Here is a 14,016-nt window from a genome sequence, read left to right as displayed (position 1 = left end):
TAGAGTTCAAAGTTTAAGAACCATCACATGTTATCATCATCATCGACCATCTCCATAACCTTCACCTGAAGGTGAAGGTCACTATCTCATTTTCTCCATTGTTCTGTGTTCTGAATCTAGACGGAATGATTACTGTGTAATCTTGTTGTAATAGCAATCAATAAGTATAGTAGAAGGGGCTCTTCTGACACTCGCAATAGATGTACACAAAAAGGGCTGGAGTTGTGAGTAAAGTTTCGGCTACAGGCTGTGAGCTCCTGACATCCACAATCAATACACAATAAGTTAATTATCAACTATAGAAATCACATTGTGGAAGGTAAATGCAGAACTACATAATTGACTGTAGAATTTATAAAAAAAAACTGGTGTGACGATAGCAATTTAAGTTATAATGATAATTGCAAGTTTCAAGCATGGTTTGGTACGGTACTTCGTAAATTCAGCTGTAATAGTAATTCTGTAGGCTGGTAAGTTCTGTGTAATTTATACCAAGTGATCGAAGCCAAAAGAATTCACCAATACTGCAATGAAATAAAAAGATGTGATTCAAATTTCGGTTGATATGAATATCTATAATGGCAGACATTTGAAATTTGAAATTGTTAAAAAAAATAGTAATAATCCCCATCCGAACAATATCAGATTTAGTTGTGGAAAAAGAAATACATAGAGAGTCAGAAATTTCTTAATTTAATCATTATAATTACATCATGATTGAGATAAAGTGTCTGAGAATTGTCCTAGGGAGAGTAGTAATGGCTGACATTACAGGTACAACATGTCCACCCACATATAGGTGTGGTTTGAGTGGGCGTACTCTGTTGGTACAGCCTCCATATTCCCCTGTTAATCCCTCAAAGCAGATTAACAAGTATTTGTGACAGGTTTCATAATTGATGAATTTAACCAGCATTTTGTGCATTTATGCTTTTGAAGCATGATTAGAGTTTAAAAATGGCGTTAACACTATGATAAATGAATGCTGGATATGAAACTAATTCAGAGTGAAGAGCCACAGGAAAATGGCACCACTCCTGAGAGTGGGAATGATCTTCCTGTTACAGATTTCCATGTCGGGTTTTTCAATGGATACCAAGGTCACCAGAGGTCATCCTATTGTAATAGATAGGAATGCCAGGCAATAGCTCCCATTCTGATCCACAGGGACCATATCGCTCAGAAATCGGGGCATAGTCATCATCTTCCGCCCACCCCACTGGGAACATCTCAAAATCCAAGCACATCCATCATTAACGAACTTTCTACAGCATTTCCATGTAGTCCATTGCAGAATAGATGTATAATAACAAATCTGAATGTCTGCATATAAAAGGTTTAAAGCTGGAATTAAGAGCTCTATTCTGTTAAATTGTTTGGGGTATATTGATGCTCTCGGTATATATAGTACCTATTGATTGGGATTTATTTGGTATGTCACGATCATAAATCATAGCATTGTACATGGTGTTAGTCTACTTCCTCATACCAATTTTCTGTTATGTCATCCGTAATGTTTTGTCATTTCTAGTGACATTCTAGTTAGGTCTGCCAATTACATTTAACTAGAATCTTCCATTTCTGGGTTTTGATGAGTGAGATGGATATGAGTTTTAAGAACCTGGTGTCATTTATGTTAGCCGACCTGACAAGATATTTCTGGAATAAATCAGAACGTTTCACTTGCCTAATTTGAATTTATGTGAGCGAAAACTGAAATAAAAAAATAATGTAATTGCCCAATATATCCTCCAAGAATCTGGATGAAACAATGGTCCGACTATGAAACGAAACTGATCATATTACACAATTCTCCGAACCAAACAAGACTGTCCACCAATATGACTGACCACTACACTAGGTTCAAACCAAACAAGACTGTCCACCAATATGACTGATCCAACACTGACCATTACGCTAGGTTCAAACCAGACTGTCCACCAATATGACTGACCACTGTGCTAGGTTCAAACCAAACAAGATATGTCAACCAATATGACTGATCCAACACTGACCATTACGCTAGGTTCAAACCAAACAAGACCATCCACCAATACGTCTAATCCAACACAAACTACAACCTTGTCTCAAACCAAACAGTAATGACTGCCTAACCAGACTGACCAATGAGACTTTGTTCATTAAGAATAACGACACGATAGTGATCTCTCTGTTCCCCTACTGAGTCGACCCTTCTCCTTCACAGTGATATTTTAATCACACCTGACACTTCCCATCATCCCCTTTCTACCTAGGATATCCTCCACACCTTCTTACACTGTACCTGTACTGTCACCCATGTGACAATGCTGTTTATTCCACAGTAGACTAGTACCAACCCTCAATATACATGTACTCCAGATGCATTATTCCTACATAAGTATTTTCACCTTTGTGATAATTGTTTCCTTCCTGTGTGATACATGTTTTGGCTTTCTTCTAAAATTGTAACAAGCCCCCGTTACAGTCTGTTAAACTCTAGGCTTTATCAGTAAGCTTCAGAAAGGGAAAATTAACTAATGAATATGCATGATATTTGCTGCTTTATTTCAAAATATTCAATTTGAAGATCTTTATTGTTCAGCAGCTGCATGTTATGTGGTCAGGGTTGTTTTTGCATTATTTTAAGCTGTAGTCGATTCAAGAAAGAAAAAAAAAGGAAAAATTATCCCGTTAAAAAGGAAAAGAAAAAAAAAATACATATAAATAATTTTGTAATATTTATATGAGTTACCTCCCTTCACAGATATCGACCAGATAAACCCTACAGTTCCTACAGGAAACTCCCACAATGCAGTGAATGCAAATTCCACTACCAAGGTATCCAATGGGAAGGATGCCGAGGAGCTAGATCAGAAGGAGAAGGCCATGAAGTCCCAGGAGAACACTAGTCGTAAGGAGAAGTCCGTCCTACAGGCGAAGCTCACTCGCCTTGCCATCCAGATAGGTTACGGAGGTACGAAAACCCCTAATTCTCACCAGTGTTATTTATATCTCAATTAAAATATCTATGTAGGTGCAGTAAGATTTTGTGCTCTAACTAACAATCTGATTAAAATAAAGTCATCATTATACACAAGGTTAAGAAGATTTGACAATAGCAGGTAAGGGGTCATGTTCAGATGACTTTTCAAGCAACCAATCCAAGTGCAACAATAGGCTAAATTTTGCCATTCTCTTTCCTCTCTGCACGTAGCTGTCGTGGTTGGTCATTATAGAATCAATAAAATCTGAGTGTTCCGAATGTCAACCAAACTACGCTGGCTTCACCCATCACCAGACCCTTCACGCCCAAAACAATGTATTTAGTGGACAAGTGATGTATAGTTCGTGGATTTTCATTTGTTATAACGGACACTATCCTAGACGGAGACAGAGTAACGAAATACCTGATAGGTCAGAGGGTAATTAACATTTTTAACACTTTTTTGATTAGTGGACAATAAAGTGATGTATAGTTCGTGGATTTTCATTTGTTATAACGGACACTATCCCAGACGGAGACAGAGTAACGAAATACCGGAAAGGTCAGAGGGTAATTAACGTTTCCAACACTGTTTCGATAGCCTGTTGAATTTTGCATACACTGTCTAACAGGTATATAAGAGATGCTCTTAAATTTCTTTGATTGGTTTGAAAAAATCCTACTATATGGTAAGCATTTAGGTCAGTTGACCATGACCCTCTACTGGTCATCAGTTCTGCATTCTGAATTATGCATATAGAAATTCTTTGTCGCTTTGTGACTTAATTATAATAATTTAGTCATTAATTAATTTAGAAATACTATGGTAAAAATTTCATATACTCTACTCTACTATATAAAAATCTTTTTGCCCATACAAGATATTTGGCAAGATAGCTTACCATCCATGCACCTAATGGATGAACAGGCTTTATCATAACACAATATAATGGACGTATAATCAAAATATTTGTTGTGGTGATGTAAATATTCAATTAAGATATATCGGTGGAAAGTGACCCCTGGGGCTATTTCTGACCATCACATAAAGTCTCGGTGTCCTTTACATTGTTGAACAATTAGCTGTTTGTTGATACAAATGTCGCCTTAGGCAAGAGTTAAACATCTCCAACTAAAAATTGATTTCAAATTTTACATTAGCTGTCCTTGAAATGTACTACAGGTGCCTAGTTATATTCATTTCTGTATAAGGTGAACAGACTAGCTTATGTTTGAATCTAGTCACACCTGATTTTGCTATTCAGCATCTTTGTCATGCTCAGGTATAGACATTATACAATGTTTGGATATATTGGATTATGTAGAGACCAGCTTACAGTTCCACTCTGAGAATCAGATATAATGAGTGTTACGTGAACCGACAGGATCGTGTTGGGATATTTCTGAATTATTGTATGATTCGACACCATACTCCTTTTCTGTGTGGATATTTTTTATTATTGTATGATTCGGACACCATACTCTTTTTCCATGTGGATATTCTATGGATCTGTATGTAACTTCTTTAATATATAAGAATATGTTTTTGTTTGAAATAGAGATAAGATTTAACAAAAAGTTTGCCATGCTTTTTAAGATGAAATTAGATATTTAGTAACGATATTAGTGAATCAGATGATTGTAGATGACATTGTTTTGATGTAACCATGCCGACAGTGTATGGACTATACATTGAGTATGTTACTTTGTTACAGGTACTGCTATCGCTGTCGTGACAGTACTCGTGCTCATCATCAAATTTTGTATCACCGAGTTCGTCACCAACCAACACGAGTGGACGAGCGACAAGACTGCTGAATACATAGAGCAGTTTGTCAGTTACTTCATTATCGGTGTAACAGTCCTTGTTGTTGCTGTACCCGAAGGTCTACCCCTCGCCGTCACACTGGCTCTTGCTTACTCTGTCAGGGTAGGTAGTTCCCCTTGCTTCCTCGTATCTTACCACCTCACCAGATACAAAGTGCCTGTTTGATTATGTGATATTGTAAAGTTTGTCTTTCTTTGTCACTTAACAAAACTTCTTCTACAGAAGTATGAAGCCTGGAGTCAAGTTAGTTGTATTATAGCTTAATGTTGATATCCCACTTTCATTTTCTATATGTAAGTTTCTCAGTCTAGAGCATCTGTAATGTCCAAAGTTTGAATTTTGTGTCTTGCATCCTGAGAGGAAGGGTGAATCTAATTTGTTTGAATGAACTACCTTACCTATTTTCAAGGTTATAGTCATTAATGAATGAATTACCTTACATACTTTCAAGCTTATAGTCATTAAATGTTTTAAACAAATAATTTATACAGGATCAGAGGGCTTGAGTCTATATGTTTGTAGGCTTTAATCTGTATGCCTGTTGCTTGCTAGGGTGAAGTGCTATTAAATAAGGGTGAAATGTGCTCATACCAGTTGTTATGTTTATTCACCATTCATCATTTCCTCTTCCTGGGTAGTTTCTTTTCCAGACTTGTCAGGATGGAAGTAGGGGCTGTAGTTCATAGGAAGCTTTTATGTGACATTGACAAGAGCATAGTCTCTAACAGAGTTCCTCAAATGTTTGATATTGTAGAAATTACCGGAGTTACTCAAATATTTGTTTGATATTGTAGAAAATGATGCACGACAATAACTTGGTGCGACATCTGGACGCCTGTGAAACCATGGGCAATGCTACAGCCATTTGTTCTGATAAAACCGGCACGCTCACTACTAACAGAATGACCGTCGTCCAGAGCTTCATTGGAGGTAAGAACAAGACTGACCAGTTGTTAAATGGACTTAAAATTCTTTAAATAAAGGCATTCTAGTTCTTTGACTTTTATATAAGTCTTAGTTTTTCAGCGACACCAAATACATACAAGACATTTTATGAACTCCTTGACAGTATTTGAGTATATTTTCATACCATAATATCATAGCATCAATTTTTACACCTGATTGACTCTGATGGTCATTGGTCAATGATATGACTTTTGACCTCGTGAAAAAAATACCTAGTTAATCACACATTCCAATTACTGTCCAGATGGAGGGGTTCTTTCTTTGTCGATCTTCACATTGTTTTCACTTTACAAAAATCAAACAAAATCAAATTCATGCCAAAGCCAAAGAAGGAAAGATGTCATGTGAAATAATATCTGTAAATAACATATAATGTAATGTGTTGTTTTTCTATATTCATGAGAATATAATTTTTGTAAATATTGTATCATGATACCATATAATAGAAAATGCAATCTTGGTTTATCTGGAAATTTTGAGAGAAAAAAATGTGTTGTTTATTTACAATATAAATAGAATGAGTGCTTCATGAATTCCTGGTAAACCAAATACAATGAGTGAAACTGTCTGAAATAGATAAACATTCAGAAAAAATTGAATATTTTGCGGAATCTGCGGATGGCGAGGACAACATGTTTACTCGTCAACAGTACGATTTGAAGGTCATGGAAAGGGTACACTGCACTGTCGTTGGTACTAGTGTCAGATTTAGCATCAACATGCTGATCGTTTATTCAATAAACAATGTAAGGCTGCCACTGGGATTAGCAGACTTGTTGGTATCTGGCGTGTTAGGTTTGACTTGGTGTCAGTATTGCACTCCCAGTCTGTAGGTAGCTCCTTCGAAGGTCTTCAGATGACAACCACAGTGCAAAGACATCTTCAACATCACAGATTATACTATGTGTACAGCATGATGTGATTGATTTACATAAAGCAAGTCTCTTGCCGTACACACTTAGCAGCTAATTATAGCCTCGAAACACTAGCCAGTGTTAATGTTAGCCTTTGTAACCCTATTGATCTGCACCAGTGAGTGGCAGGTTTCCTGCCAACATTTGTCACATAATTTGAGGCAACATTCTATACTCTGAGGATAAAAAAATTAAATGTGATCCTTCAGATTGACAGCTAGATTGGGTTCCTACAGTACATAACACATCAGTTCTACAGTACATAATACACCAGGTCTACAGTACATAATACACCAGGTCTACAGTACATAACACATCAGGTCTACAGTACATAATATACCAGGTCTACAGTACATAACACATCAGGTCTACAGTACATAACACATCAGGTCTACAGTACATAACACATCAGGTCTACAGTACGTAACACATCAGGTCTACAGTACATAACACATCAGGTCTACAGTACATAACACATCAGGTCTACAGTACATAACACATCAGGTCTACAGTACATAATACACCAGTTCTACAGTACATAACACATCAGGTCTACAGTACATAACACATCAGGTCTACAGTACATAACACATCAGGTCTACAGTACATAACACATCAGGTCTACAGTACATAATACACCAGTTCTACAGTACATAACACACCAGGTCTACAGTACGTAACACATCAGGTCTACAGTACGTAACACATCAGGTCTACAGTACATAACACATCAGGTCTACAGTACATAACACATCAGGTCTACAGTACATAACACATCAGGTCTACAGTACATAACACATCAGGTCTACAGTACATAACACATCAGGTCTACAGTACATAACACACCGGGTCTACAGTACATAACACATCAGTTCTACAGTACATAACACATCAGGTCTACAGTACATAACACATCAGGTCTACAGTACATAACACACCGGGTCTACAGTACATAACACACCGGGTCTACAGTACATAACACACCGGGTCTACAGTACATAACACATCAGTTCTACAGTACATAACACACCAGGTCTACAGTACATAACACATCAGGTCTACAGTACATAACACATCAGGTCTACGGTACATAACACATCAGTTCTACAGTACATAACACATCAGGTCTACAGTACATAACACATCAGGTCTACAGTACATAACACATCAGGTCTACAGTACATAACACATCAGGTCTACAGTACATAACACATCAAGTCTACAGTACATAACACATCAGGTCTACAGTACATAACACATCAGGTCTACAGTACATAACACATCAAGTCTACAGTACATAACCAGTCTACAGTACATACACATCAGGTCTACAGTAATAACACATCAAGTCTACAGTACAGGGTTACACAACCAGGTCTACAGTACATAACACATCAGGTCTACAGTACATAACACATCAGGTCTACAGTACATAACACACCAGGGTCTACAGTACATAACACACCAGGTCTACGGTACATAACACATCAGTGTCTACAGTACATAACACTACCAGGTCTACAGTACATATACACACAGTTCTACAGTACATAACACATCAGGTCTACAGTAACATAACACACCAGGTCTACAGTACATAACACATCAGGTCTACAGTACATAACACATCAGGTCTACAGTACATAACACATCAGGTCTACAGTACATAACACATCAGGTCTACAGTACATAACACATCAGTTCTACAGTACATAACACATCAGGTCTACAGTACATAACACATCAGGTCTACAGTACATAACACATCAGGTCTACAGTACATAACACATCAGGTCTACAGTACATAACACATCAGGTCTACAGTACATAATACACTAGGTCTACAGTACATAACACATCAGATCTACAGTACATAACACATCAGGTCTACAGTACGTAACACATCAGGTCTACAGTACATAACACATCAGGTCTACAGTACATAACACATCAGGTCTACAGTACATAACACATCAGGTCTACAGTACATAACACATCAGGTCTACAGTACATAACACATCAGGTCTACAGTACATAACACATCAGGTCTACAGTACATAACACACCAGGTCTACAGTACATAACACATCAGGTCTACAGTACATAACACATCAGGTCTACAGTACATAACACATCAGGTCTACAGTACATAACACATCAGGTCTACAGTACATAACACATCAGGTCTACAGTACATAACACATCAGGTCTACAGTACATAACACATCAGGTCTACAGTACATAACACATCAGGTCTACAGTACATAACACATCAGGTCTACAGTACATAACACATCAGGTCTACAGTACATAACACATCAGGTCTACAGTACATAACACATCAGGTCTACAGTACATAACACATCAGGTCTACAGTACATAACACATCAGGTCTACAGTACATAACACATCAGGTCTACAGTACATAACACATCAGTTCTACAGTACATAACACATCAGGTCTACAGTACATAACACATCAGGTCTACAGTACATAACACATCAGGTCTACAGTACATAACACATCAGGTCTACAGTACATAACACATCAGGTCTACAGTACATAACACATCAGGTCTACAGTACATAACACATCAGGTCTACAGTACATAACACATCAGGTCTACAGTACATAACACATCAGGTCTACAGTACATAACACATCAGGTCTACAGTACATAACACATCAGGTCTACAGTACATAACACATCAGGTCTACAGTACATAACACATCAGGTCTACAGTACATAACACATCAGTTCTACAGTACATAACACATCAGGTCTACAGTACATAACACATCAGGTCTACAGTACATAACACATCAGGTCTACAGTACATAACACATCAGGTCTACAGTACATAACACATCAGGTCTACAGTACATAACACATCAGGTCTACAGTACATAACACATCAGGTCTACAGTACATAACACATCAGGTCTACAGTACATAACACATCAGGTCTACAGTACATAACACATCAGGTCTACAGTACATAACACATCAGGTCTACAGTACATAACACATCAGGTCTACAGTACATAACACATCAGGTCTACAGTACATAACACACCAGGTCTACAGTACATAACACATCAGGTCTACAGTACATAACACATCAGGTCTACAGTACATAACACATCAGGTCTACAGTACATAACACATCAGGTCTACAGTACATAACACATCAGGTCTACAGTACATAACACATCAGGTCTACAGTACATAACACATCAGGTCTACAGTACATAACACATCAGGTCTACAGTACATAACACATCAGGTCTACAGTACATAACACATCAGGTCTACAGTACATAATACATCAGGTCTACAGTACATAACACATCAGGTCTACAGTACATAACACATCAGGTCTACAGTACATAACACATCAGGTCTACAGTACATAACACATCAGGTCTACAGTACATAACACATCAGGTCTACAGTACATAACACATCAGGTCTACAGTACATAATACACTAGGTCTACAGTACATAACACATCAGGTCTACAGTACATAACACATCAGGTCTACAGTACATAACACATCAGGTCTACAGTACATAACACATCAGGTCTACAGTACATAACACATCAGGTCTACAGTACATAACACATCAGGTCTACAGTACATAACACATCAGGTCTACAGTACATAACACATCAGGTCTACAGTACATAACACATCAGGTCTACAGTACATAACACATCAGGTCTACAGTACATAACACATCAGGTCTACAGTACATAACACATCAGGTCTACAGTACATAACACATCAGGTCTACAGTACATAACACATCAGGTCTACAGTACATAACACATCAGGTCTACAGTACATAACACATCAGGTCTACAGTACATAACACATCAGGTCTACAGTACATAACACATCAGGTCTACAGTACATAACACATCAGGTCTACAGTACATAACACATCAGGTCTACAGTACATAACACATCAGGTCTACAGTACATAACACATCAGGTCTACAGTACATAACACATCAGGTCTACAGTACATAACACATCAGGTCTACAGTACATAACACACCAGGTCTACAGTACATAACACATCGGGTCTACAGTACATAACACATCAGGTCTACAGTACATAATACATCAGGTCTACAGTACATAACACATCAGGTCTACAGTACATAACACACCAGGTCTACAGTACATAACACACCAGGTCTACAGTACATAACACATCAGGTCTACAGTACATAACACATCAGGTTACAGTACATAACACACCGGGTCTACAGTACATAAACACATCAGGTTACAGTACATAACACATCAGGGTCTACAGTACATAACACATCAGGTCTACAGTACATAACACATCAGGTCTACGGTACATATCACATCAGGTCTACAGTACATAATACACTAGGTCTACAGTACATAATACACCAGGTCTACAGTACATAACACATCAGGTCTACAGTACATAATACACCAGGTCTACAGTACATAACACATCGGTCTACAGTACATAAACACACCAGGTCTACAGTACATAACACACCAGGTCTACAGTACATAACACACCAGGTCTACAGTACATAACACATCAGGTCTACAGTACATAACACATCAGGTCTACAGTACATAACACATCAGGTCTACAGTACATAACACATCAGGTCTACAGTACATAACACACCAGGTCTACAGTACATAACACACCAGGTCTACAGTACATAACAGACTGGTTCTATGGTAGATAACAGACCAGGTCTACAGTACATAACACATCAGGTCTACAGTACATAACACATCAGGTCTACAGTACATAATACATCAGGTCTACAGTACATAACACACCAGGTCTACAGTACATAACACACCAGGTCTACAGTACATAACAGACTGGTTCTATGGTAGATAACAGACCAGGTCTACAGTACATAACACATCAGGTCTACAGTACATAACACATCAGGTCTACAGTACATAATACATCAGGTCTACAGTACATAACACACCAGGTCTACAGTACATAACACACCAGGTCTACAGTACATAACAGACTGGTTCTATGGTAGATAACAGACCAGGTCTACAGTACATAACACATCAGGTCTACAGTACATAACACATCAGGTCTACAGTACATAATACATCAGGTCTACAGTACATAACACATCAGGTCTACGGTACATAACACATCAGGTCTACAGTACATAACATACCAGGTCTACAGTACATAACACATCAGGTCTACGGTACATAACACATCAGGTCTACAGTACATAACACATCAGGTCTACGGTACATAACACATCAGGTCTACAGTACATAACATACCAGGTCTACAGTACATAACAGACTGGTTCTATGGTACATAACTACTAAAGGTGTATTAGATTATAACATTGAGGGTTTTTATCATGAACAAAAAATATTCTGATAAAAACCACAACCTTTTCAAGCAGACTGATGCTAAGTTAGCATAGTTTTAACACCAGACTTCAGTTTGAATATTATATCTTTTTTCTCTCGGGTCACCTGATGATTAATATTCATATGTATGGTAGAAGTGGATGCTTGACCAATGACAATCCGTTCTTATTATCAGCTATGGCTTTCAAAAAATAATCAACTGTAGGCAAATCATTTTTATAATTTTTTAAGTTGCCGCTTAATAAACAGGATTCATTGAAGCCTTCTTAAGTAGTACATATACTTTTTTTTTTTTTTTTGAAATTCTTACAGAATTCTTACAATAAAAGTTCAAAAAAGCACTTATATAGTCAGTAATCCATGTCATTGTGGCCCACAGATTTGACAGAAAAAAACGATGAGTCATGAACATCTCTCATCTGTTAAGAGTCATCAATATTTGTCAGGCGATTGTTTTCGAGAACATTTCCTTATTGAAAAGCAGATCTCTCAATGTTAGCACATCTTGTCCACCTCTTATAGTAGGATTACATCAGGCACGTTTCATTGTTATTCAGATTCCTGTTAATAAACGAGACCATTTGAATGCTAAATGCATGATTTTATATCTTTCTCGGGCTCATATAATTCCCTGTATGTGTTTTTAAGATGTTGAATGTCCTCAATAGCTGTGTTTCGTAACAAAATGTGACACATGTTGGGATTTTTTGATCGACTACTAGGATGTGTCGGCCATAATATTGAAGCACAGCACAATATTGCATAATACAAGGCGACAGTTGGTTCTGTTGCTATCCCCCAGTGTCACGGTGAATCTGGTAACAGAGTATTCGTGGGCTAAAGCAGGAACAAGACACTGGTTAATTAATATCACCTCCATTTCACGTCAAGTCTAGTCGCAGATACACGACGCCGTTAATATACATTGACAGACAATTGGTTTGCCAGGAGAGAGCTAACCAAGGTGCTTGCTGCACAGCTCAAGTGATGAATGAGCACAGTAAAAAAAAGATGAAATAGAATAAATATCAGCCTGATTTGACTTTAAATATAGGATAGTGTTACAGATGACTTAATCCGTAAATAATATCACAAGTAACATAAAGTGACAGATGATATAGGCCTAGACTGTTTAGTACACCGTGAATAAGGTTTTATCTGTAAATAATAAATGCTTTATCATTTTCAGAGGAAATCTTATTTGAGCCTGGCCTGTTATTCAATACAATTCATGTAACAAAATGGAAAAAATGTGTCGAAACAGAAAAAAATACTTGAGTTATATAGATTATTTCAAAAATGAATTTGTTCTTGAATTATTCCACATGCAAGCTTAGCAAAGGATGATGTCAAATCTAAATTCATCCATTCATGATTTCATGTATAAATTTATCTACAATCTTAATAATGACTGCATTCATCTGGAGCATGATGACGTCATACAGACAATATTTCACACAAGAGACATGCAGAATGTGCTGATAAGACATTCTTTTTCTGTTTCAGGTATCCACTATAAACAAATTCCAAACTATGCCACCCTGGCGGACTCTTTCAAAGATGTTATGGTCCCTGGAATCTCCATCAACAGTGGCTACACGTCGCGCATTATACCGTCCAAGGACGGTGGCCTGCCTGACCAGATCGGTAACAAAACGGAGTGTGCCTTGCTGGGTTTTGTTCTGGACATGAAGCAGAGTTATGAAGATGTCAGGAATGATATGCCAGAAGGTTCCCTCACTAAAGTCTATACATTCAACTCTGTCCGTAAATCCATGAGTACAATCATACCAAGACCTGGCGGACCAGGATTCAGACTGTTCACAAAGGGAGCATCAGAAATTGTATTAAAGAAGTAAGGAATGCAAGAATTTTTTGTCTAGTTTCAGTGTGAGATACTGTAAACACTTTTACT

General features: G+C 37.5%; 1 protein-coding gene and 1 long non-coding RNA gene across 10 annotated transcripts in view; both read left to right on the top strand.

The window, feature by feature from the left end:
• LOC117330606 (plasma membrane calcium-transporting ATPase 2-like) overlaps positions 1-14,016 on the top strand; it is a 172,651-nt gene that overhangs the window by 133,006 nt on the left and 25,629 nt on the right. For all 9 annotated transcript variants that reach the window (XM_033889029.1, XM_033889031.1, XM_033889023.1 and 6 more), the window contains 4 exons: positions 2,747-2,956; positions 4,681-4,895; positions 5,588-5,723; positions 13,608-13,956. In XM_033889029.1, coding sequence (XP_033744920.1) covers positions 2,747-2,956; positions 4,681-4,895; positions 5,588-5,723; positions 13,608-13,956 — 910 coding nt within the window. The remainder of the gene's footprint in view (positions 1-2,746; positions 2,957-4,680; positions 4,896-5,587; positions 5,724-13,607; positions 13,957-14,016) is intronic.
• Positions 811-2,686, top strand: LOC117330609. The gene is made up of 2 exons (XR_004533373.1): positions 811-1,921; positions 2,027-2,686. It is a non-coding gene; the product is annotated as an uncharacterized LOC117330609 (long non-coding RNA).

This window comes from Pecten maximus, chromosome 7 (genome assembly GCF_902652985.1).
Source record: "Pecten maximus chromosome 7, xPecMax1.1, whole genome shotgun sequence".
In the NCBI taxonomy this organism is placed as follows: Eukaryota; Metazoa; Mollusca; class Bivalvia; order Pectinida; family Pectinidae; genus Pecten; species Pecten maximus.
This window is presented reverse-complemented; position numbering and strand designations above follow the sequence as displayed.